At 47.5% G+C, this 25252-nt stretch overlaps 1 protein-coding gene across 1 annotated transcript in view; it reads left to right on the top strand.

The window, feature by feature from the left end:
- Positions 1–1885: 1885 nt before the first annotated feature.
- Positions 1886–25252, top strand: part of SIDT1 (SID1 transmembrane family, member 1) — a gene marked incomplete at its 5' end in the record, with an annotated part of 28338 nt that continues 4971 nt past the window's right edge. The window contains 18 exons of the mRNA XM_009699589.1: positions 1886–2007; positions 2990–3160; positions 3360–3405; positions 6250–6351; positions 7532–7615; positions 8235–8328; positions 9500–9571; positions 9967–10060; positions 11755–11798; positions 15736–15807; positions 17427–17575; positions 18218–18291; positions 18848–18914; positions 19593–19666; positions 20245–20368; positions 21418–21535; positions 22538–22674; positions 24410–24518. Coding sequence (XP_009697891.1) covers positions 1886–2007; positions 2990–3160; positions 3360–3405; positions 6250–6351; positions 7532–7615; positions 8235–8328; positions 9500–9571; positions 9967–10060; positions 11755–11798; positions 15736–15807; positions 17427–17575; positions 18218–18291; positions 18848–18914; positions 19593–19666; positions 20245–20368; positions 21418–21535; positions 22538–22674; positions 24410–24518 — 1753 coding nt within the window. The remainder of the gene's footprint in view (positions 2008–2989; positions 3161–3359; positions 3406–6249; positions 6352–7531; positions 7616–8234; positions 8329–9499; positions 9572–9966; positions 10061–11754; positions 11799–15735; positions 15808–17426; positions 17576–18217; positions 18292–18847; positions 18915–19592; positions 19667–20244; positions 20369–21417; positions 21536–22537; positions 22675–24409; positions 24519–25252) is intronic.

Here is a 25252-nt window from a genome sequence, read left to right as displayed (position 1 = left end):
TCTTCATGCTCAGTAGATTTGTTTTCTTGCTCAGTTCCAATGTCTCTTTGTTTGGGTCCCCGTTCCTTGTCCCAGTGACTACAGCAAACACCTACAAACAAGCAGCAGCTTGTTCAGCTGTGTCTCTGCGTTTCCCAGTTATACCAATGCCTGCTGGCTCGGCTCCCCCAACCAAGCAGGGCAGCCACAGAGAGTTAAGGAATACAGAGAATAACCTTCCAGTGCTGTCTGGTGGTGGTGGCCTCCTGTGTTGACACCCTTCGGGTGTTACCTGTGAGTCTTGCTTTGTGTTGGTGTTTTTCTTAACTCAGTTTTAGCACTCTACGGTGAAATTTACTTGAAAACAAAATTGCATATGTAGTTCTTGTGGTCTGAAGGAAAAGCTGCAAGGCATGTCGAAAGAGTATTACAAAGGTTTAGAATCCAGAAGGCAATGGAAAAAGATTCCAGAGTTTGCCCTTCTATCTTAAAGGGGTTTTTAATTAAATTAGTTATGATGGTTTTTGTTGAAGGCTTTATTTTTTAGGAATTTGTGGTTGTAGCCTCTGTATTATGGTGATGATGGCAGGAAAATTGATAATGATCATGGCTTTCAAGAAGGTGTTTTGTTCCAGTAAACTAAATTCCCATGTGAGCCCAGAATTGCTAAACAAGCACAAATAGGAAATTTTCTTTTAGGCTTGCAATTGCAGATGCAAGCCCTTTGAACCTGGTGTCCTCAGTGTAAGCATAAGCTGCCATCTCGGGTAGCTGCCCTTCTGCTACCTTGCTAACTTCGTATGTTTTTTCAGAAGGTGGACCACCTCCCTTCTACCTTTATTCTTCTTGGAGGGTATAAAGTCAAGATATCTATGAAAAGTCTTTCCGTGACCTAGTGAGAGTCCATTCTAATCTGTCAAGATGTGGTGGGCTTAAAAATCTGTGTCTTTTACCTACCTAATGTGCTTTCATCAATTAAAGGCCTCTCATCGAGACATACTGTTTCTTCTGAGTTATGCATTCTAATACTCTCTTTTCTTGAGCAATGTGCACAGCTCTGGAGAGAAAGCGAGCTGAAGAGATGTTCTTTTCAAATGGAAATGGAGCCATTTCCATTTGGTGCAGACAAACTGCTTGCTTCTCAAAGCAAATAGTAAACTGTGGGCATTCTACCCCACAGCTGTCCTACCTCTGCAACAGTGTGGTGGCCAGATAATGTAAGGAGAAACTTCAGTTGCTGATGCAGTGAGCTTCATTAAAACCCTTGCTCACAAACCAAAGCAGCCTTCCTTGTCCGGTTGAGGGCAGCCAGCAATGTATTCCTGTTTTGTTAGGTGGGGTGTATATGGGTTATGGTCATCTCGGTATCATTTACAGCAGAGCCAAATGCTAGCTGCTAACCTGCTTTTTAACCCCTAATTATTAATGTTGTCTTCGGTTATCTTTAACTTTCCCAGTAATGTTGATTGAATTGGGTACATAAGAGTCCAAGCAAGAAAATTCTAGATTCTCGGTTGTAACCTTGGGTTTATGTTTTGCGTGTGTGTGTTTGCTTAATTTTACAACACAAGCTATTCAAATTGCTCCAAATTGGGTAAGTGGAAGCTACTGAACTCCATTTTACGTCTGCTGCATTTGTCTATGGTGTCTTGTCTGACAGTCACCTCTGACTTGGGGACAGGACTATGATTCTGGATTAGAGCAGCAGCAAGGAGGCACTTCTGTAAATGACCTCTGGATCTGAATAACCAGTCCAGTGATACACACTGTTGATCTCCCTGAGGATATTGCCAGCATCTGAGTCAGACTGAGAAAGGGGAATGGGCTTATCCCACCTAGATTTGGAGCTATCTTGTTCTTTGCCTTTGGCTAACACCTATCTGTACTCTCCTTTCTCTTCCCACAGGTAGATGCAGTGCGGGTGTACGTGAACAGCAGCTCTGAGAACCTCCGGTATCCTGTTCTGTTTGTAGTTCGCCAACAGAAGGGAGTGCTGTCATGGCAGGTCCCACTAATTTTTCGAGGCCTGTAAGTACTGGGGTCTCTTCCTTGTAACACACTTGTCTCCAGCTGTATCCATCACCAGCCTTCCTCAAGTGCTAGTCTTGCTCCTTGTGTAGACTGCAGGGCTTGGTTGCAAAGCATGCTTGCTCACTGTCAGCTGAGTGTAGGTAGACCAGGATTTGGTAGGTAACCTCTTACTTAGCAGCCTGCTCTTGCCTCTTAGTTTCTCAAATATGTACATGGAGCACCGGGCGGCTTGTCTGCTGGGCATCTGCCTGTGTCATGAGCCAGTGAATCTGCCACATGGCGTTGTTGTCATTTCCACAGTTGCTTATGGTGTGTGCAGGTAGTTCTTGGGCTCTACCTTGGAGGAGCTTGGAACAACCTCTCAAAAGAGCGCCTTAACTGCTGTGTTACAGTGCATTTGGGGAGTAAGGGCAATCCTCTGTTTCTCACCCCAGGTACACCTAAGCTGAGTCTTTTCTGGGGGGTAGTTGTTGTCTTGGGGGTGTTTTCTTTGTGAAGGTGATGCTGCTGTGTATCTTCAGCAAACTTGGAGCTCATTAGGCTGTAAGTACTGAGACTTTGCATGCACCTTAGACCATCTGAGATGGGAAGCTTGATCCTGTGACTGAAATCCTGGTGCTGGGCAGCAGATAACCTGCAGTGTCTTGCCTGATGCAGGGGTTGGTTACAGCAGTGGCTGTTCTGGGCTGTCATTGTTCTCTCTGTCTCCAGCAAATGGCAGATGTGCTAGGTCTGCAGATGACACAGGCAGCCTCGAGGGAAGTGAAATGTTGGGGGTGGCCAGTCCCTTGTGCAGACCATAAGAGGCAACAGAGGTGGAGTTTGAGGTCTGAATAAAAGACTGAATGGTCTTGGCCTTTCAGATTAGTATTTCAGTTATGCAAATGGGAAAAATTATGTCAGAACTACCAAACAACTTTTAAACTGCTCTCTCTTTTCCATCCAACTTTCCCATCCCTCCTTCCCCTGGCTGTTGTAGCTATCAGAGGACCTACAATTACCAAGAAGTGAGCCGGACCCTCTGTCCCTCTGAGCCAATATCTGAGACGGGACCCTCTGACCAGATTATATTTGTGGACGTCGCTTCCATGGCACCATTTAATATTGCGTATGAGCTGCTAGTCACCAGGCTTGAGAACTTCCAACTTGAGTAAGCTGGGATGTGAGAATACAAATGTAATTTCTTCATGTATCTGTCATACAGAGATTTGATCCATCTGCCTACTCTTCCCTTCTTTTTCTTTCCCAGAAAAAAAAAAATTATTTTTTCTTTTGCTTAATCTGAAAGTACTGTATATATATTCCAACTCTGAAAGTTTGACTTCAACATGCTGGCATTTGTTTTTTAGGACCAACAAAGCCTTTAACTTCACTGCCAGCCCTTCCCAGCCCCAGGTAAGGAGGGGTCCTGTGTGGTGTTGCTTATATGTCTTACCACATACAAATGGTTGATTTGGTCCCTTGTTAGAGATAGCAAAAGCCTTATATGACCAGGTCGTTTCCCTCTTAGGATGCAGGGAAACTTCATTACTGTTGAATTTTCTGTGGATCTAGTGAAGAGGTAGCAGTGCCTCAGCCCCTGTAGGGACACGTTTGTGTCCTTTTTTGCAAACCAATTAAGTGAACCAAAAACCATGACCAGAGCAAATGAATGCTACCTGCGGTTTCGGAAATGCCAGAAATGTACAGAAGTCCAGAGGCCGTTGGACTACTACACTTCATGAGAAGGGAGATGGTGTGCACCAGGGTCTTGTTCCAGCCAGTACTGGTTCAATTGCCCGAGTGTGACTTGCCAAGATGCAGTCTTTACTGAGGAAAAACAAATACATAAATAAATAAGCTGTAAAGATACAACAGAACTCAGACTGCTGTTCCTTGCTCAGGGCAGCAAGTCAAGTTGCGAGGTGATAAATGAAATGCCTGGTTATTAGTTCAGAAGAGAGCACACGTGTACAGCACATCCAGCTGAGCAGCCTTGTTTAGAGCCCTGCAGATACTATAAGTCCTCCCTTGAATGAAAATGCTGTTGGCAGTAACTATAGAGATAGCAGAGCTCGTAGAGCTGGGAAAGTTTGTAATTTACCCAGGCTGCCTGGTACTCCATTTTTGTTCTTGCTGTCGCTGTTAGTAGCACCACTTAATTTTAGGCTTCCTATTGCCAGGTATCCCAGCTAGTATTTTTTGCTGTTAGATATCTTAAGCTGGTTTGCAGATACATGCAGTGTTTTATACTATAGAAGCATAGGGCATGATGGTGGCTCTTTTATAAAACCTCATTACTTAGGATCTTGTAATTTGAATGTGGAGTGTTTAGGATCTGGCCTGGAATTAACTTTGTGATTTCGGTCAGTTATTTGTCACAGTTAATAATATGAGATTGGTGACTTTTAATTATAGACCAGATGTAGAGAGTAGAAGATGAGTGCTTATTAATTGGTATAATGCTGAGGTTTTTGTAAATCAAAGTATTAAGTAGTCTGCAGGGGGAAGGAAAAAAAAAGGCAATTCAAAATCTAGATGGATGTTGGAATAGCCCTAAGGCTGGAAAAAGACAAGCATAACAACTGAAGGAGTTGTTTTCCGATACCCAGCTCATGCCTGAGGGCAGAAGGAGAAATTAGATATGCTCTATAGGTCAGTGTTGTCTGGACGTGTTTATACCTCTCACAGTCTGTGCAGCAGGGAACTGCACGTCTCAATGCCTCTTATGTTAATTCTATACTCTGGTATTAAGCGTGGCTTAAAAAGAAAATTATAGAAGGATCATCATGGGTGACTTCCTCAAGGACCTAAAGCTTTCTAAGGGTAGGGCACCTGGGAAACCAAGGAGCTCAGACCGCCAGCGTCCTTGCTTGGTGAAGAAACTGGCTTGGTGAGTTTGCAGTTTGTAAGGACTTGTGGTTGGAGCCAGCGCTCTCTCAGCAGTGAAGGGACCCTGCTTGGAGAGGGGTGGTGGGAATAAATGCTTTAGTAGAAATGGACAAACTTGGAAAAAGCCTGGGTGATTTCTTGCTTATCCCTGTCCTTCCAGCTGGAGACCCTACTTCTGGGAAGGGGATGGGAGGGGAAATAGGGAGCGGCTGGCCCTTGCTCAGCACTGAGGTTTATGTGATGTAAAGGGAATTCACCAGCTGGGAATGTCTCAGGTTACGGTCTTGGAGCAGGAGCTGCGATAGCTTCCAGGGTGGCAGCAATGGCTGCCAGGTGACCATAAGGAAGGGAGGAAGGTGGCTGGTGACAGTCCTCAGCCTTGCATCCCCTCTGAGGTGGGGTGAGGTGCCTATCAGCCCATCGCCGTAGCTGTGACTGAGCCTGAGCTCTCAGGGTCTGGGCTCCAAGTGGGACGATGGGAGCCCTTGCAACAAGCCTGCCTGCTGGGGCAGGCACAGAAACCCTACTTCTCCAGCAGCTGGCTGGGGTGGTACGACAAACTGTTACTGGAAAAACAGGTGAATAATGATGTTGCCTGTGACATCTTTTGCCCAAATCTGAAAAGGCTGTTTGCTGGGACAGGGAAGGGCATTTTCTGACCCCACAGACTGTCCTGTGGGCTTGCTCAAAGCATGGAAGCACAAGAAACACCATTCCTCACCACCAGAGGAAAAGTAGGAATATTGGCAGATGTTAGTCTCTCCCAAATTTTTTCGGAGCTATAGCTGAATTTATTTTCAAAGCTGAAGTGAGAAGAGAAAACCTCCATTACCCTTTACCCTCAAAACCAAAAAAAACAAAGTCCTACAACTAATGTCGGGCATTTATTTATGAAACTCTTGACAGAGTTTCAACCATTTGACCTAATACTTTTCACAGTCTGTCTTTGAGGCAACCCATCCAAGATAAACTCCATGATATGTTCCATATATAAAGTACAGACAGTAGTATGGAAACATCTAGAAATTGCTGATAACAACGTAAAATCGAGTAGGGTATAAAACGATGTCACTTTAGCTTGATCAGGTGGAAAAAAGCTTCAGGGAGGCAGAAGCTGTGCTTATCTTGCATGTTGAAGAGGTCTGTGTCTAACAGCATGCTGTGCAAGGGGGAGAGTTCTCTGTACGTATTTAATCTGCTCTTCTGTAGTGTAAGGTCCTAATATTTGAAAACTGAATTTTTGTGAAAGCCCTCCACATCCAGCCACAAAACCCAGTTTGGGCTATGCAGGTACCTTAGGGAGGCTCTGAAGCTACTGGCAGGGGTGATTTCTGGACCATAACTCTCAGCACTCTTCTTTCTCCTCAGTATTTTCTGTACAAATTTCCTCAGGATGTCGATTCAGTCATTATTAAAGTGGTGTCTGATGCAGTCTACCCATGCTCGGTTGTCTCCGTCCAGGATATTGTGGTAAGTCTGAGCAGAGAAGGGTAAGGAGCTGTCTGCTGGAGCTCTGTGTCCTGCTGTGAGGGGATCTGTGCCCCAAAAGAGAGAAAAGCCCTAAGAAGAGCTTCACCCTAGTGCGGTGGTGGTGAAGGGAGCCCCTGAAAGAGGAATGAAAATCCTATGGAAAGGAGGCAAAGACAGAGATGAAGAGTTCAAGCAGCTCATACAGAGATTTTTGTAGCAAATAGGTGAACAAGCTCTTCCTCTCCAGCCTGTCCATAGTGCATTTGTTATATTCCTCTCGTGAGGCTTAACACCCTGCTGCCTTGTGACATGGGTCTGTCTCTCCACAGAGTGGTGTTGGATGTGATGCTGGTGGCTGAGGGAAGGGATGGTGGTGTTCCCTTGACTCTCCCCTGGCTCAAGGAAGCATGGGGAGCTTCTGATTTCCAGACATGAGGTCTTTCCTCCTTTCAAATTCGATTCCATCTCTATGCACTTACTCATCCCCTTTCCTGAGGAGGGGAGAACAACTGTTCCCTGCCATGGAGGCTGGCTGTTGCTTGCACATGGGAAATAGCCCCATATTTATCCTCCTTTCCCACCTCCCTCAGTGATGCCAAGACCTGGAGTGTGGGATCTGCAAGGTGGTGACAGAGCAGCAAGATGCCTTGGCTGCTGGCTCTCAGGCCCTGGCAGTTGCCTTTAATACCTGGGATGAGGAGAGAAATGGGTAACATCAACTCCTGCCCACATCCCTGTGTTTGAATGGTAGAAGGGCAGGAGAGGAGACTGTGACAGGTGATTTTCAACCTATCGGATGTTAAAAGTAGTGGGGAAGAGTAAAATGAGGGCAAGCACTTGGCATATAGTACAGACTACAAAGTGTGTGACACAACCAGTGTACAGCTGAGTGTAGGCACTGCCCTGTGGGAATGGTGGAGCAATCAATCTGACTGAATCCTCTTGTGGGATTAAACTGCAGCCCTCTTGTGAAAACGCCGAGATCAGTGAGTGCAGGCCACAACTGGTGTCTTCAGAGCAGCTCTTCTAACTTCCGAATGGGTCCTGGTTGTTTTATTCCCTTTGTCACCCGGAGTGGGGCCTTTTTCTGCTGTTCTGCACTGTCTGTTCTCCTGCTGGCTCTCTGTTAAATTAGTTCAGATATTGTCCCTGGTTTAACCCTTAGTTGTGTCTGTTTTAGTGCCCAGTGTATGACCTGGACCATAATGTGGAGTTCAACGGTGTTTACCAGTCTATGACTAAGCAGGCAGCCATAACGGTGCAGGTGAGATGCTGATTTTTGTCCCAGTGTTGGTTTGTTTTTTGGTTTTGTTTTTTTTTCTTTTTTTTCAGTGGCTTGCCCTCTGCATTCCCGGTTTTCTTTTGTTGACTCTGGTACGGCTGTGAGCCTTTGCTTTTATTAGATCAGCTGATATAAGTGGAAGAAGCGATGTTACCTGTTACTACAAAACCTTGCTTAGGAAGGTGTGTTGTACCTTAGATGCTGAGGCTCTAGATCAGGGTGGCTGCAGCCAGGTCTTCTGCTCGAACTGTGGCTCTCTACCACTGAGTGGTGGTAGTAGGGCCTTTATAATAAGCAAAGCTTGGGTAGATGGTTTGCACTAGTAAGTAAATAAATAAATGCATTACTATGGATTTGCTCGTACTGGGACACTGCTGTACTGCATACTGGTAAACTCAGTCAGCTTATTGTTAGCAAGGATGAGAGGAGCATCCCTAGAAGCCAAGCTCTGTCCAGAACAGGCAGGTCTCTGTAAGGCTGTTGCCTGTGTAGCAGCTGAAAGCTGATCTCTGGCCTTTTGGAGCACCACCTCTGCTTTGCATTGGAGGGAGAGGCTCCTTCACGTCTTATGGACTCTGTCTTCTTCCATCCTCCTGTGCAGAGAAAGGACTTCCCAGGCGAGCAGTTCTTCGTTGTGTTCGTCATCAAGCCGGAGGATTATGCCTGTGGGGGTTCTGTGCCTTCTTCCATTCCTGGTAAGTTGTGCTGGGAGGTGGATTTGATTGCTGCATCTGGGTGACGAAGCAATAGGAGTCCTTTGGGACCTTCCTGTGGGATGACACAGGATGGTCATATAGCTCTGTCTTATCCAGGTAGCTGTGAGGAAGAGTGAAGTATAAATTTGATATTGTCAGGTAGGTTAAAAGTCTTGATCAATCCAAGAGGTGGCTGGCTCGTACAATGCCTGGCTTGCTGAAGTTATGTGCTTTTTGGAGGAGTCACTGGTGTCTTGGGAGATACTGGAGACATCCAGGCCATGTTGCTTATAGCTTTTTGGTTGGGTTTCACCCCACCCTCCCCTGCTGTGTTATCCTTCTGCCTGCATGGAGGCCCAGATGGTAGTTCCTGCAGAGCATCTTCTCCCACTGCTATCTTGGGATCTATGACAGCCCTGGACTTGAGGGAACAGGAAAAACAGTAATTTGGGGAGAATAATTTTACAAGAGACTTGTTCTAGTGCCTTTCCCAACCAGAAAACATGGTGTTCACCTCCTGGGCAGTGGTAAAAGCAGAGCCTCCAACACTTGTGTGGTGGCTGTAACCGGACTGGGGACATTCCTATCCTCAAAGCCAGATGGCTTCCTCCTTGTAGGAGAAGCAAGACTGCAACTAACAGATATACTTGGTTGCCCAACAGCCCCACTGTCCCCGAGGACCCAATTTTCCCCCCTAAAAAAACCCAAAACATCACTTTCTGGCTGTTTTTCTCTTATCCTAAAGCTGTCAGCAGAGCTGCACTGGCAGGGTGTGTTAAGCCCTGCTGAAACATAGCAAGTTGCTAGCATGGCATCCTGCACAGAAGTGTTTTGCCAGCAGAGTCAAAAATGGTGTCCTAGTGTCTGTAGTGAGAGAAACTGCCATTTGGGGACTAGACAAATAGGAGATAAGATGCCCTTGGGATTCAGGCATCCAGACTAGCAATGTATGGAAGGCTCAAGGAGGGATTTCTAGTCTGAAAAACAGGTTGTGGATAGGGAAAAGGCTGTATATTGACAAGTCTGAGAAACATTTAGAGCAAAACCACATGCAGATTGTAGTGAAAAGCCAGACCCTGGTGTTTTTACAAGTACAGACAGCTAAGATCAGGGCCAGAGATCATTAATGTTTGATTGGTTTTATATTTCCTGTACACTTTGCATCTCACAGGGAATGTCAACCGTACCTGGAACCTGCAGCGGACGAAGAACCTTCAAGTGACAATTGTGCCCTCTATTAAAAGTCAGTGTCTTTGGGCAGAGCAATGCAACTTTACAGGGGCACTTGGCCCTTCTGTGTAGAAGGGTATTACTGGGCCAGCAGTCCTCTGGTGGGATGGTGCAGAAAGCACCAGCAAAGAAGTCAAAACCAATTTGAGCCCTGGTCCCTTCCAGGAGGTGCTGTGTGACACGGGGTGGTCTCATGGGCACACCAGCTAGCACTGGGGGTGAAGAAATGTGGGGAGACCTTGCAACAGGTTCTGGCGATTCCTCTTGAAGAAAGCAGATGGGTTTTGAAGGGCTGTTTGGGACTGGGTGTTGTCACCAGATGGTGTTGGGAAGAGCAGGACAGGAGCACTGGCCCTGAGAGGAGCTGTCCCTACTCTGTGAGCTGACTGATGCCATCTCTTTCCTCAGAGTCTGTTTACATCCAGGCCATGTTCTTCAGCTTCCTGAGTTTCCTCTCCTTTTACCTGGGCTCGGTGGTTGTTGCTTTTGTGCACTACATCAGGTGAGTAGAGAGGTTTTACAAGAACAGCCTTTCTGTTTCTCATCATCCTCAGAGATGCCTCACCCTGCAGTATACTCGCCCCGGGTCAGGCAGCAAACATCTGAACAGAGCAGCTAAAGGAAGCCGTGACTACTCGGTGGGCTCCTACTCACCATCACCTAGAAAACTTTTCTTCCTCTGCTGTGGGGATCACGGCAATGATGAAAACCTAAGGCTCTGCCCTTTAGCTTTTGTAGTGTCCCATCCCTGGGTTTCCTTATATGAGGACGCTGGGTGGCAGGTGGGAATTGTGATGGGGCCGGTCTGGGATATGGGGTGCCAGAGTGTTGGAGAACCAAGGTACTTCCCAGGGTGCTGGACTGAGTACTGCAATAAGTAGCAGTGACCCAAATAGGGCCTCAGAGTCCCAGGAGTGCTAGTTTCCTTCCTGACCTGCCTCCACTGCCACAGACCTTGGTGCCTGGGCTTGTGTTGAGGTGAATATCTGCATCTGAGGTGAACTCGGGCACAGCTACCATGACAGGTTATTCTAGAGCACAAAAAAAAACCCAAAACAAAACTCTTTCCAGCTGCCCCAGGGTCCCCTGTTGCTCACTGCAGATGACTTTGAAGTCCTCTTGAGTGAGAGAAAGGACTGGAGGGGCAGGAAGGGGACAGTAACCTTAAAAGGGAGGTAAGATTTGCCCCTGTAGGGCGGGTAACAGCTAGCACAGGATGAGAACCTTGGTGGGGCAGCAGGCAGGTGGTTGTAAGGTGGTGGGGATGGTGGAATTTGTGGGGAGCAGTTGCTGCTACCTGTGTAGGCAGTGACAATGGTTGAGCAAATCCTTTGTCCGAAGCATGGAGGCTTGAGAGGAGGGAGGCCTCTTCAATGCTCTTTCCTGCCCTACTGGGCAAAGGTTGGCATGAGAAGAGCCACATAAAGCTTTCATCAAACAGCATGTTGGTTTTGTGGGAACAACACTTGTCAGCCAGCTCCTCGGACCAAATGTGGCAAAGAGTTTTCAGCTGCTTCAGAAGAGGGGATCTTAAAAATTTGGTGCTCTAAACCGAAAGAATTTCAAGATGGGGGCATGGCTTAACTTCGAGACACATCAGTGAAACATTTCATTGGAACAATTCAATGAAATTACTGAAGTGTGTGTGTGCTCTTTTTTTGCGGTTATTTTTAATTTGTTGTGGGCATATGGGGTTTTTTTCTTACCTTCCCCTGCTCGGCATCTGCATTGAAGGAGGTGGTCTTGGCTTCTTAAGCATCGTGCTGATGCACACCTCTAGCTCCTGCTGGCCTTTTAGTAGGTTCTTATATGCTCGGTACCCTGAGCAGAGGAGTTCGGGAACGTGGTCTGAGAGTCTCTCCCAACATGCTGAGCAGTGTAGAATGGGATGGTCATGTAACTTGTTGTCCTGCCTTTAGTGGATAATTGAGAGGGTAAAAAAACCCCAAAAACCCTCTTGCTTTGGAAATCGGAGAGGTAGACAGCAAGTGGTAGTGGCTGAGCAGTGTCTAGTCCAAACAGTATTTTGTTGTTGTTGTGTGTGTTTGTTTATTTTGTGGTTTATTCTTGTTGGTTTTGTTTGTTTTTTTAGAGCTTGCACTGTATTTACTTATCGGTGTCCTAGATAATCCTGCCATGGCTGGCAGGTGATGGGGTTTGTTGGCTATCTCATGAGTGCTGTCTGTTCCTTTTCAGGGTTCGGAGGAAGGCGTCAGCTGGGAGGTTGAGTCCTGAGGATGGTAAGGTCTCTTTTCTGTTGTGTGACAACTTTAAGTGAACAGCACAGGTCCCAGGCCAGGCAACAGATAGGCTGTCAGTCTTTCTGTCCCTTCAAGTTTTATTCCCTGTACGTGTACCACATAGTCTCTGGTTCTGATGAAAGATGTTAGAGCTTCTTCCCTGCCCTCGCAAGACAGTGTTTGATGCAGGCTTCCCCGTACCTGGTCTTGACCCCTACCCTGAGGAGCTGGCTTTTAGAGGGCTGGAGGAAGGGCAAGCCTTGGCTAGACCTGGCTACAGGCTGTTTCTGATGCCAGGTCTGTTCATTTCTAAGTAAGGCACTTTGAGTTTGTCAGCTCTTATGCTTTAAGATTTCCTCTGCCTGAGTTAAGCATGGTGTCTCTGATTTTATAATTTAATTTAAATTTTAATTTGTTTTTAACTGGGCATTGCAGACAACCAAGTGAATGAATTACTAACACAGTTAGGTAGTGGTGTTTGTGTTATTTACTTTGGTATTGGATTTGGTTTACTTTATGCTGCACCCACATTTCAACATACTGCAGATTTCTGCGTTATAAAAACATAGCTGTATCTAAGAGGCTACCAGTGAAAGACAGAAATTTTTGTCATGTGGATGGGGGGAGCACTGGGAGTTTCTGCTTTGTGGAGAAGTGTGGGAGGCTAGCTGTTTCATTTTGTTAAAATATTTAGTGCCTGCAAAGTAGTTCAAAGCATTAGTGATGATAAAGGCATCATCATTTGTACCTCACTCCTGGGGAAAGGGAGGATGTTATGTTTTGGCAGCATTGAAAGGTTCTTGGTGTGTTCCCTTTTTTTAATCTCCAGCTTCTTCAGTCTCTCTGGTCTGCTACATACCACCATATAAACATACTACTATAACTGAACTGTGCTTAAAGGATCAGCAGTGGAGCTTCACTCTGACCTGGCATTATGTGGGTTAATATTTCTGCCGAGGACCTGGGGGCATTTGGATTCTCAGAAGTGGCTTCTTCAGCCACTGAGATCCACATATGCATCTCTGTATGTGGAATGTGTGTGAAAGTTTTTCTTCACAACCGAATGAGCAGAGGACTGTAAAAACGTCCTTAAAAATATTCTAATTCCAAGTTATTTGGGATGGATCCTGCTGTGAGACAACAGCAGGTCTTAGGGTACTGGAGAAATGGGAAGGGCCTGTGTGTCAGGGAGTTTGAAGAAGCTGAAGGGATGTGGCCGAGGCCCTGGAAGAGCTCCAGGGTGGTGACAAGGGATCACTGTCTGAGGCAAGGAGGCACAGTCTCAGCTGGGTGAGACCAGGAGCCCTAGGGAGTGCTGCTGGTCCTGCAGCTGAGGGCTCGTGGACAGAAGGCAACTTAGAAGCTGCCTTCCAAGCTGCCTTGGTGAGAGGTGGAAGTTAAATTCTGGTGCTTGGGAAGTTCCCGGGCACAGATGCTGTGCTTAGCATGGACCTGGAGGGCAGAGAACTGGGCTCTTGGGCGGGGAGGATTGCTGAACAGCATCCCTGTGAAAGGACAGAGGAGTGCAGTTCCTTCACAGTTTTACAGGTTTCCTCCCAGAGGCACCTGCTCCTTCTATGACCTGTCCTCTCCTTTGTCCTCTATACCACCTTCACATGCCTGGCACTGCATGTCACAGCCACATCCTTTCATCTGGGGAGGATCCGTGTCCTACCCACATGCTGTTTCTTTCTTTCTGGTGTCTCTTCAGGGTATGTGTCTGATGCCTGTAAAATAGTAACTAACATCTTCCCTGTCCTCCAGATCACCCAGGGCACTCTGGCTTTCTCTCAGTTTTTTTTTCTCTTCTTCCCACTGACTGGAATTTGTTTTCCTCCAATGTACCCCTGCATCTTGCATTCTTCATCACTCCCCTTTCCTTTCCCCTTTCCCAGCAAGAAAGTGGGGGTGAAGGTGCTGAGCAATCTGTCTCTGCCTTTTGTCTTTCAATATCCTGCAACTCCATGTGCACCTTTGCTCCTGTCATCCACCTCATGCCCAGCTTCTGTGGTTAATGGGTTTTTTTTAATCCTGTGGCACACCTCCCATTCCACATCATCACTATCTGGTGGAGGTAATAGCTGGAGGAACCACACCTAGTGTGGGACATTTACTTTGCTGACTCACACGCACACTGGGAAGTGGGACTGAAATTAGTGGGTAAACTGGGTCCAAAGCAGCTGTTAGAGACAGGGCAGGGCGCCTCTTCTCCCTGGTGTCCCTGCTTTGTCCGGCTTTAAATCTTCCCTTGGTTACTTGGGAGAGAAGGTTGACAGGTCACTTGAGAGCATCAAGCCTGGTCTAAAATAAGGAGGGAGCATCCCTGTCGGACAGGACTGATGGGAGTAGGAATTGCACATGTACCTTGGTGCCATGAACATGAGGAATGCTTCTTTCAGCCTCTTCCTGATGATCTGGATTCCCAAATGACTTTAAAGCAACGGGAAAAACTGCCACAAGAGAGGGAGAGTTGCATAGCGGGTGATGAGTAGAAGGTGGATCTTGTTCCTGCAGCAACCTACAACAACATCCTGCTAATCCCAGCTTGGAGCTAAAGGGGTGTCATGTGGGTGGCCTGTGGTGTGCCAGAGGCTTCCCTCTGGTGCTCAGTCAATGCCATGTTGTCCACTTCTAATGCTCCTCCGAGCAGTTCATTGCCCTGTTAGAGGGATGGGGCAGGAGGGTGGAGAAGCTGAAACAGAGGCCATGTGTTAGCCCACAGCCCAACAAGCACAGTGAACGTGACAAAGGAAAGCAGTAATTTGGACTGGAAACATCAAATGTCATTGCTGTATGGGTACTCCCCTGCCTAGGAATTGGGCTAAGGCAGGGAAAAGGTTTGGGACTCTTTCCATATGTGGCTAATGGAAATGGTATAAAAACCTATGCAAGGTGTTACAGAAGTGCCCAGAATTACCAGCTGAAAAGAGGAGTCTGCCTGTGCCTGTCAGTTTGGGACAGATCAGGTGCTGGGATGTCAGAGATGCAGCTTGGGAAGCCAGGCCATTGCCAGGCTGCAGTAAGGTTGCTTGGCTTTCAATACTATCCCGTGTTCTGATCCCTTTGCTGCTGACTGGCCACGTGATGTTGTTGCAAGGGTGAAGCTTTATAAGCAGCGGGACCTGTCTTGCTCTTTGCCACCACTGGAAGACATGGTCCTGCTCCTGCTGCTCTTGGTTCCCTCCCTTTTGGGGAGATGGGTATTTGACCCCTCAGTGAAGAGATTCAGCTGGCTGTGTTTCCTGCCATGTTTGTCAGCTGCCAGTTCAGCAGCTGAGCCCCACCACAGGGGGCAAAAAGAGAAAACGTGGAGGCAGGAGGGGAAAGTCCCAGTACAACCAAACTGGGAGGTGCAGTCCTCCTTGCTTCAGATGTGTGGGTGGGAGGCAGGGACTTCCCAGCCCTCAAAGCCCTTCTTGTCATCAGGAGAGCATCATGACCACTTTTTGCATGGAGCATTTTTTGCTTTCTCCTTGCTTGGTTAAAACTATGTAGCAGCTGTCTTGCCGAAGGCTGCCGATGACTCTTCCAGGGATAACTGGAGGTGGCAATGTTTGAATAGATCAATGCGTGAGAAGGAGAAGCATCAGAAATTCAGAAGGATGCTCTGAATATTGTGGGACTTGCTCCAGAATTTGCCATGTCTTGCAGCCCCATAATGTGACCTCTACAGGGTGCTGGAGGGAGGTTTGTGCTTTTATGAATCAAACTGGCGGCCTGTGTGCAGAGGCTGAAGGGAATGGATTTGCTCCACATTGCAAATCAAGAGTTTCCCTTTTGCACAGTGTGTTCTAGAGGGAGAGTGCCATCTGTTTGGAGAAATACTGCTTTTCCCAAGTCCCTCCAGCTCTTCAAGTTGTTTGTATTCACCTCAGAGATGTGTTTCGAAGCGCTGACATGAAACTAACTGTCCCTTTTGGGTCTGTTTCCGTTGCAGGATCTGGGATTATGACATCTTCGCACCCCATCACAGCCAGCACCCCTGAGGGAAGCAGCTATGGTGCTATTGGTACAGCATCTTCCGGAACTGGGGGCATGGGGAGGGTTTTGCCTGGGGCAGGGGAAGGCATTTTAAGGTGCTTTAAAACCAGAAGGGAAAAAAAATATTGCAGCTGAGGAGGTTCAGGTTGCACTTTAGGGCAAAACATCTACATCAAAAAGGTGGCAAATCTCTGGAAGAGGTGCTCAGAGAGACTCTGTCATTGGGAATGTTCATCTCGGCTGGACAGAGCCACAGTCACCTGATAAGTGTTGGTGACAGTGCTGCTTCAGGCAGGAGATCGGCCAGGGACTGACAAAGGTCCCTTCCATCCAAGCTGCTAGGAGTCTGTTATTAGCTCATCAAGTCTGCCTTTAGACCAAAGCATGCCTTTCGCTGGAAGGCTGAAGGGTTGTGTGCCACAAGGCACGACAGAATCGGAGCTTCTTGAAGTCCAGAGGTTTCATTAGGGGAGAAATAATGTCAGTCTGTCAACTGGTGAACCATGCCCTGGCAGCAGAGGAGGAGAAAAAACTCCCAAGGGTCCTGCTAATCTGAGATGATGGGAAGTGCCTTCCTTTTCCAGAGTATTCCTTAGTCTCCTTACAACAATTTTTCCCTACTGTGAAGGGATTGATATTGAATAGCTGAGTGCTGTGGACTTTTGGACATAATCCTTGAATTTAACAGCTTAGGGACCCAGGTTGCAAAGGTGATGCAGGTCCAGGGCAATATGAGGCAGCTGCTCAAATGAGAGAGGATAGTAGCTGTGTGTAATATTTGGTCCCTGCTCAGGATGCATTTGCTTATTGTGGTGTAAAGACAGCCCTGACACTCCAGATGTCACCTAGTTGTTGGATTATGAAGGTGTGGTATCTCTGAACACCTGACAGAGAAACACAGAACTGATATTCTGTGAGGTTTGGGAAAATTCAGGAGGATTTAAGTCCTGGAATAGAGTTGAGGGCTTCAGCACCACCCTATCTCCCTTTCCCAATTCCCAAGGAAATGTTTTTAAAAGCATTTGGGAAATGAGGAAGAAACTTGTGTTCTGCTCGTGCCAGCATGGGCAATGGGCTGGCTGGGAGCTTGGCCAGCATGTGGAAGTGCAGGCAGGTACTGCTGACCTGCAGGTGACTGATACTGTGGATGCAATGGGAGCAAAGCTGATGCTCTGCCTGCTTTGAAAAATCAACTTTCTTCCTCTTTGTCTTTTTGTTCTACAATATTTTTAGAAAAGCTTATATATAAATCTTATATAAAATCTGCGGATTAACTAGGTCAGCCTGTTTCTGACCCCTGAACAGTCTGCTGCTTTTGCTAAAGCTTTCTGGCTTGTCTCAGACATCCGGATTTTGGATCCCAGGCTAGTAAAAAGTGGAAAGTGTTAGAGATGAAAAATAACGGAATGAAAGCAAAGGAAAAAATAAAATGCTGCAGAGGGGGAAAGATGGTCCTTGAAAGTGCTCTTAGCTGATAATCTGAGACTTTTAGGAAGGTTTGTGATCATGGAAAAACTTGTTCCCTGAAATGGCCATATCAACTTGTCCCAGCAGATCGTCGCTGGTATCTGGGGCAGCTTTTTTCTTGCTGTGCATAGAGGGATTTAGCCTTTACTCTCTCTGTTTCCTCTCCCCACTTTGCTCCAGATGAGTCAAGCTCCAGCGGTGGACGTCAGTTGTCTTCCCCTGAGCATGGGCCGCCAGCTGGTTCTGACACAGACAGCTCTGTGGAGGAGGAGAGTGACTTCGACACCATGCCAGAAATCGAAAGTGATAAGAATGTCATCCGCACCAAGGTACGGCTGGCGCTGCAGCTGTAACCATGATGCTGGGCCATGGACACATCTGGGCCAGCACCAGCACTAGTAATTTGCCAGGATTTTTAGGTTTCCACTTCCCTTTTAGGTAGATTTAGCGTAATGAAGCCAAATGTGCTTCTTAGTGGTTTTTTTGAGAGTCTAGGAAGTTTTCCTGCTGTGCTAAGTGTGCTGCTGAAATGAGTGATTTGATACGGAAAATCAGACTGTATTGGGGACTATTGAGAAAGGAGTAAGAAGCCCAGAGTGTCCCAGAAAGTCCAAGGAGGTGCATAGGGGGAAAATAATGTGCAATAGTAATTAGCTGTCTGGGACAAGTAGTGTGACTACAGTGGATGTACAGAGGGGCTTTAAGCTAGCAGCTCTCAAACTGCCTCCTTTTGTCACCCCACACTGCTCTGTGTGGTCAGAGCCATTCCTGGAGGTCAGATGGTTTTGCAGAACTTGTTCCCCATGCAATTAAGGGACACAGTGAGCTTACTGTTTTTTTTTTTTAAAAAAAAAAAAGAGAAGAATAAAAGCATGTGGTCCAAATACATCAAGATCTCTTAGCGGCTTCTGTAGTCTTCATTAGTTCTTTTCTGTTTTCTTCCCTCTTTTCCCCACCCACTAATGTTTTAGGTGTTCCTCTATCTATCAGACTTGTCCAGGAAGGACCGAAGGATTGTCAGCAAAAAATACAAAATCTATTTCTGGTAAGGAGAAGACAAACTGGTAATGCCCAAGATCTGGACCTAGTCTCTGGTTGTGGAGTCTGTCCACATGCCCTTCTTCTAAATCACACTTTAGACCTGAGGATATTCTTTGAGCCATCCTGTTACACATTCTGACCCTGTTCCAACCAGTAGCTACACAAATATCCTTATTTGAGGTATGTGGGATCTGGACCAGTGCACACATGATCCTGGCAATGGATTCTGTTTTGCATAATTGCTTTACAGTGTGGTAACAATCGGTGTGCTGGAACATACTGGGGAAGGGGAGAAATGGGCACTCAAACACCTGAACTTGTGGTCCACATCCTGGCTTTTCTTGTGCCCTTAGCATTTGCCTTATGTTTGCATTAGCAGGTTTGCTCTTCTGCTTTGGGACTTCATAACCAGAGGTATAAAGCTCCAGCTGGGAGAGCAGGGTCTGTGCCCTTAGGCACTGAGGTGTAGGCATTCCTCCACAAGCACAGTGGGGGTCTGACCCGGGTGTGTACCAATTGTTCTGATGTGTGTAACTGCTGCTACTGTCTCCTCTCTGCAGGAACATCATCACCATTGCAGTGTTTTATGCCCTGCCAGTCATCCAGCTCGTCATCACTTACCAGACGGTGTGTTGGGCTCCGTGGCTGTCCCCCATGCTTGGCTCCTCTTGCCTTGAAACTTGTTCTATGGTTGCATAGTGTAAGGATGGCAGTTGCAGTGAAACTGGGATCACCCAGAAATTCTGCTCTGTCTGAGGGACACTTTACCTTAGCTGCTCTCTCTGCACTGTGTGGTGAGTGTTGCTGCTAGCTTGGCTTGCTGAGCCTGCAATTCTGCTATTTTTGCTTGGGAAGCGGGAATGCAGCTGTTTTCCTGCTCATCGGATGTCTCATTTGGGGCCTCTTTCATTTTAGAGGCAGGAGAGAACTGCTGTTATCTCTAAAAGACAACTGAAAGCAAGTAGAGTTTGCTGTGATATGAGTGATTTCTTCTCCCTTCTCCTCACCCTTGCTGTTCCGCTGTTATTTGGATATCTGCAAGCGGATCTATTAGTGGTGGGGTTGAGAGCACACAATATGTTTCCTCTAAAGACTGTTGTCAGGTTTGTGGCCTGTGGCAACATCTTGTGTCCGATCCTGCCTCCCCAAAAGCTTCACTTGCAGATGTCAGTACTCCTCTGTGTCAGTGTTAGAGCTAGGCTGTGTCCTGGTACACTTTGTGTACCTGCAGTGTTTGCATGAAACAAACTCCCCAGAACTGGGAGGATTTGCTAATATTGGGTCTCCCACCTCCTCTCTGTCCAGGTAGTGAATGTGACGGGGAATCAGGACATCTGCTACTACAACTTTCTGTGCGCGCATCCTCTTGGGGTGCTGAGGTGAGTGAGTCCTGTGGTTGCTGCATTATTGTCTCATGCCTCCTGAGTGTTTGTGCTGTGCTCAGGTCAGGATTTTTTCCTTGCCAGGCTCACAGTAACTGTGTTAAGACCACTGAGAGTTTAGGGCTCTGAGCTTTCTGTTTTGCTCAGCAGTGGCTTTCTGTTGCAGTGAGACACATGCACCCAGGAATGTATGGCACCTGGGTTCCCCTAGCAAACCTACAGCACAGCGATGAGGTGCTCCTGTGCTTTTGGACACTTTCACTTGTATCCAAGGAGCAGCAGTTCTGCCAAGAAGTTCAGATCAATCCTTTCAGTGCAGCATTTCTCTAAACTAATGTGGGAGTGCAAAGAAAACCCAGAGTTGGGGATCTCTCAGAGGAAGTGTAAAATGCACTGGGACAGGTGAACTACTCAACCTAAAATTGTCATCCAGGGTGTAAAACTGGCAGGTGTTTGGCAGCTGCTGAGGTGGAGGATGGTGGTGGGGAAGTGAAATGGATTCAGTTTATCACGGCTCAGGGTTCAGCTTCCTGCTGTTGTGCTGCCTTTTTCTTAAACCTTCTTTTTCCCTGCAGTGCCTTCAACAACATCCTCAGCAATGTGGGCCACACGCTGCTGGGCTTTCTCTTCCTCCTCATTGTGTTGCGCAGGGACATTCTCCACCGTCGAGCCATGGAGATGAAAGATGTCTATACCATGGTAGGAAGCATGGTTGCATGGGACTGAGCGGAGAGAGGAAAGACAGGGAGAACTTGAAAACCAGAGTGATACACAGTGGGTTTCCATTTACCTTCCTTGCTGGAGGATTGAATCCTCCTCTATTTTCCTCCCCTGAAAAAAGGTCTAGTTGGGATGCTTATGTTATTGCACACCCCAGTACTTTGCTGCTTACAGTATGTCCACACTGCTGTGGGGCCCCAGCCTGGGCTTGTGAAGACAAGGAGACGAGTAGAGGAATGACTCCCGTGGCTGTGGCTTTTCCTCTAATGCTCACTGTGAAGGAACTGGGACAGTAGGAGAGTCCCAAGATGCTTTTGTTTGTAATGAGGTTTGATTTGTCTTATACAACCAAGAGTTCCTTCTTGTCCCTCTTGTTAGCAAGAGGGAATAGAGCTGCCTATGATAACTCAGGAATTTGGCTGCCTGTAGCTCTGAAGCAGAGCTGCTTGTAACCAGAGCTTCTGCAGTCTCTTCAGTATCTTGCAGGAGAGGATGGAGAAATCTGCAGCCCTGTGGGCAGTGGTGCAGTGTTTCTGGAGACAAACAGCTCTGTTTTCACTGGCTTCGTAGCAAGTAAAGGCCTTAGCAGTTTTAAGGGTCTGCTGCTTATGGTTTTCAGATGAGATCTCAACCAGTTTGTGATGGAGATGCCTTCCCACCTGGGCTGATGGGCTCTGCTCCTCAGGTGCTTTTAACCACCTAGTGACCACGAAAGCAATGTTGCTATTCTGGGTCCTCAGTGCTCTCTCGGTTTTGGGCAGGATGTATCATGGTGCAAAGTACAGGACAGATTTTTAGTGTCAAGATGTCAGTACCAAGACACTGAAGTCTTCAGACCAGAAGTTTCACCTGTGGATTCACCTGGTTATGCAGTGTGGCTAAATGCAGAGCCTGTGGTTGCGCACTGTGCTGCACTGGTGACTGAAGGACATGTGCAGGGGTTAGGAGGGATGAAGTGATGGAGAGTGGAAGGTCACTTGTCATCAGAACAGTGAGGGTACTTACTATATGGCTCTGTTCTCTTCCAGGACTATGGGATCCCAAAGCATTTTGGTCTCTTTTATGCTATGGGCATTGCTCTGATGATGGAGGGGGTGCTCAGTGCCTGTTACCACGTCTGCCCTAATTACTCCAATTTCCAGTTTGGTAAGCTGAGTTTCCTTTCTCCTTTTGAGCTGGAGGTAGGATTTGCCATGCTCTGTCTCCTGGGTTGCTGGCACTTCCTATCTCTCTACCCTTGCAAACCTCCCTGGATTCTGCCTGTTCCAGGGCTCAGTCAGGAGGCAGTGAGGGTTTGGATGCCGGGGACTAACGCATTTCAGCCTCCTCTCCAGACCTTGGGATGCTGGTAGCACACTGCTGGCAAGATCTTCCTTTTGCTTTTGTAACTCAGTGTTTGAAGATAGTAAGCGCACAGCCTGAGTGGCAGAGTGCTCAAGCCTAGGAAGCCTCTGTCAGCCATCTCGGTGGAAACTTTCCTCTGCGGGCTCCTTCACCTTCCTGGGGAAGGGAAGACTCAGGCAGGATCTTGCCTATGTGCATAAATACCCAGTGAAAGAGAATGAAGATAAGTGAGCCAGGCTCTTCTCAGTGGTGCCCAGTAACAGAACAAGAGGCAATGGGCACAACGTAAACCACAGGGAACTCCATCTGAACACAGGAAACTAGTGGTGTGGGGGGGTTTTTTGTTGGTGTTTTTTTTTTTTTTCCTTTGTGGGTGGTCAAAGACTGAACAGGTTGCCTAGAGAGGTTGTGAAGTCTTCTGTGGAGATATTCAAAGCCTGACTGTACACCATCCTGGTCAGCCCTCTCATAGCTGACCCTGCTTGAGCAGAGGGTGTTGGACCAGACAACCTCCAGAGGTCCCTTCTAACCTCAACCATTTTGTGATTCCCTACCTGTTTCTGTGCTGCACTGTGGGCACTTATTTTCTAAACCCCTTTAGTTTTTGTTGCCCCAGGGCATGGTAGATGTGCTTTGCCATCTTGCAGCACAAAGTGCTGTACAATGTATTGCAGCATCAGGGATTTGTGCCTGCCAGCCTTGGGTTTGGCCCTAGTGCTGCACTTCTTTATATGCACTCAGAGCAGCTTTCTCAGCGTACTGGTAGTACCTGTTTTCACTGTTTCTGTTGTGCTCCCTCCATAGACACCTCCTTCATGTACATGATTGCAGGACTGTGCATGCTCAAGCTCTACCAGACCCGTCATCCAGACATCAATGCCAGCGCCTACTCTGCCTATGCCTCGTTTGCTGTGGTGATCTGTCTGGCCGTCCTTGGAGTGGTATGGCCCCCTCTTACCTACGTCCTTCACTGGGAAGGAGGTGGTGTGGCTGGGAAGATAGCTTAAGTGGGCAAATGACTGGGGATAGCAGCAGAGTAGGATAAAAGTGTGTTAAGCAGCTTCTAGCATTTGAATTCCCAGTACTCTTGCGTTTTCCTCCTCCCTTCCCCTGGCCTTGCAGGGAGGGGAAGAGCAGAGCTGTTTTCTCTAGGTAGGCTCCTCTTTTGGCTCCGTCCACCACATGCCCTCCTTCTGAGGAGGAGAAATTCATGCATCCAGGTGTCTGTGTCCAAGCACGCAGCTGGTCTCCTGTGGGGTGGCTCGCCTTGGAGGAGGGGGGTGAGGCTGGCAGAGCTTTGAAGACAAGTGTCCTCTACCTAATTGCTTGTGCCTCTTTCTTCCCTTTGTAATACTCTGAGTTGCTGGGCACAGCTCCTGCAATTGGCTTTCCTGTCCTTGGAGAGGTGCAGGGCTGGAATAACGGCTGGGGGGCTCCCAGGCAAGTTTCTGGAGTACCTACGTGTAGAAGGGCACTGGAACAGGAGGAGTCACCAGAGTCTCTTGTGCACCAGTAGTCACTGACAGGTCAGACTGGTACAGGGCTTTGCCCATTTGCTCATAGCATTGCAAGTACTGAGCTGGGCTTGCCTGAATCCCCAACCTGTGCTTTACCTTGGAGGTCTCCGCTTCCCTCCTTTTGAAGGACTCATTTTCATTCAGCAGTAACCAGGAAAAATCCATTGAATTCTTGCTCTGAACTAGCAGCTAAATCCCAGTGGGCTGTCAGCCCCTCGCTGCCAAACATAATGCAGGATATCAATTGATTCTGCAGAGGTCTCTGGGTAGGAGACTGCAGGATAACGCATGCAGGAGCAGCTGGTGAACTTGGGACTTTCCACGAATCTCTTGATAGCTGTGGTAGATCTGCACAGTCAGGTTCAAAATGCTGGGGTTTTATTGTGGGATGCTGTATGTTTTCTTGTGAGATGCTTTGAAGCTGTTCTGTGGAGCTTATAAGCTGCATGTCTCCCTTGCTCCATTCCTGTAGAAGTGGCTTTTCTGCTTGCTTTTTGGTTTGTTTGTTTTGTGTTTTTTTTTTCCCTCCTCCACACACAAAAAGAAAAGTTCAGGCAAGTGCTGTGCCCCAGGGGAGGTAAGTGTGTGGTCACAGCCTGATGGCAGACCAGAGTTTCTGGACTCCTTAATGTATAAGTGAAAAATTAAGGTTTTAATATAGCATCAATCTGCATTTGTAGGTCACTTCTAATCCTTAAATAAAGCAAAAGCGTACAATAGGAGCAATTGCCTGCAGAGCAGTTTTGTCATTTTTGGTCTACTGCAGTGCACTTGTTAAAGTACCGGTTGGTTCCCTGACTGCCTTTGTAAAAATCCAACTCCTGGCCAGAGAACCGCTGCCCAGCTCAGCAGAGGGAGCTTGCCTGGCCTGGGAGTGCCTGCATTTCTGCTCCCTGGGCCAGCTGCCATCCTTCCAAGCTGCCATTCTTGTCTGAAGGGGCATTCAGAAAAAATGGTCTCCTCTCCAGAATGCTGAGTTCCTCTTGCTTCTCTAGACTTCATTTTGGATTTATAGATCTGTTTTCAGGTTGGAAGATTTAGGGGGTTTCTCTTCCATGTTCAGTGAGGTTGTCTAATGCCCCACAGTGATATAGGACAGGAAAGGATTAGCCTGCTGATAACAGGACTCAGTTTGCTTTTGATATGTCTTTCCTTTCAGGTGTTTGGGAAAAATGACATATGGTTTTGGGTCATTTTCTCGATGATCCATGTTTTGGCCTCACTGGCTCTCAGCACCCAGATCTACTACATGGGCCGCTTCAAGATCAGTAAGTGCAGCGACTGAACCATCTTGCTCTAGGGTGTGCGGGTGCCTCCTGTCCTCACTTGTGTGAGTCACTTATGCAGCACATCTGTGGGCACAGTCTGGTGGCTCATGATTGTGTTTGGGTTTATCCTGTCCTCTCATCCACCTGATGTTCTTCCTGGCCTCTGAAGTCCTTGTGCTACTGCTTCCCAGACCCATGGGAGTCAGCAGGACCTGTCTGCTCTGTGGTGGCAGAAAAGCTGGGCTCTGAGGGAGCCTGTCCTTCAGCTACAGCTCTCCCTAGCGCTGTGCTCAGCAGTGAGCTACGTAAAACCTTGTCGTGGGGTAAGGGAGGAGAGGGTCTAGTGGGGAACCTGGCTCTTGTGCTCTGCTTACAAACATATTTCTCCTTCCTCTTCTGCTCCTGTCTGCCTCAGATGGCCGTGACTCAGGTAACTGTCAGCAGCTCTCATTTTTCTCTGAATTGATTGAGCGGCAGTGTAGGAGCTGGGGATGCATGGATGTGTGCGTATGCCACCTGGGGTCGGCTCTCGAGAAGTGAAGTCAGTTTGCCAGCAGCACTGCCAGTCCCGTTCCTTGGCAGGAAGCGGGGTGATAAAGCACAGGAGAGCTCTGATCTTGGTGCAAGAGCCTTTTCAAGCTCCACATTTGTGTCTGAAGAGGGACATGTGTGTGCATGGGTGTCTGTCCATCCCCACTGCCATTGATGGCTCTCCAGTGAAGCTTCTGCAATGA

The sequence above is a fragment of the Cariama cristata genome, unplaced genomic scaffold (genome assembly GCF_000690535.1).
Source record: "Cariama cristata isolate BGI_N322 unplaced genomic scaffold, ASM69053v1 scaffold18004, whole genome shotgun sequence".
Lineage (NCBI taxonomy): Eukaryota > Metazoa > Chordata > Aves > Cariamiformes > Cariamidae > Cariama > Cariama cristata.
The sequence above is the reverse complement of the archived record's forward strand: the minus strand, read 5'-3'. Positions and strand labels throughout refer to the sequence as shown.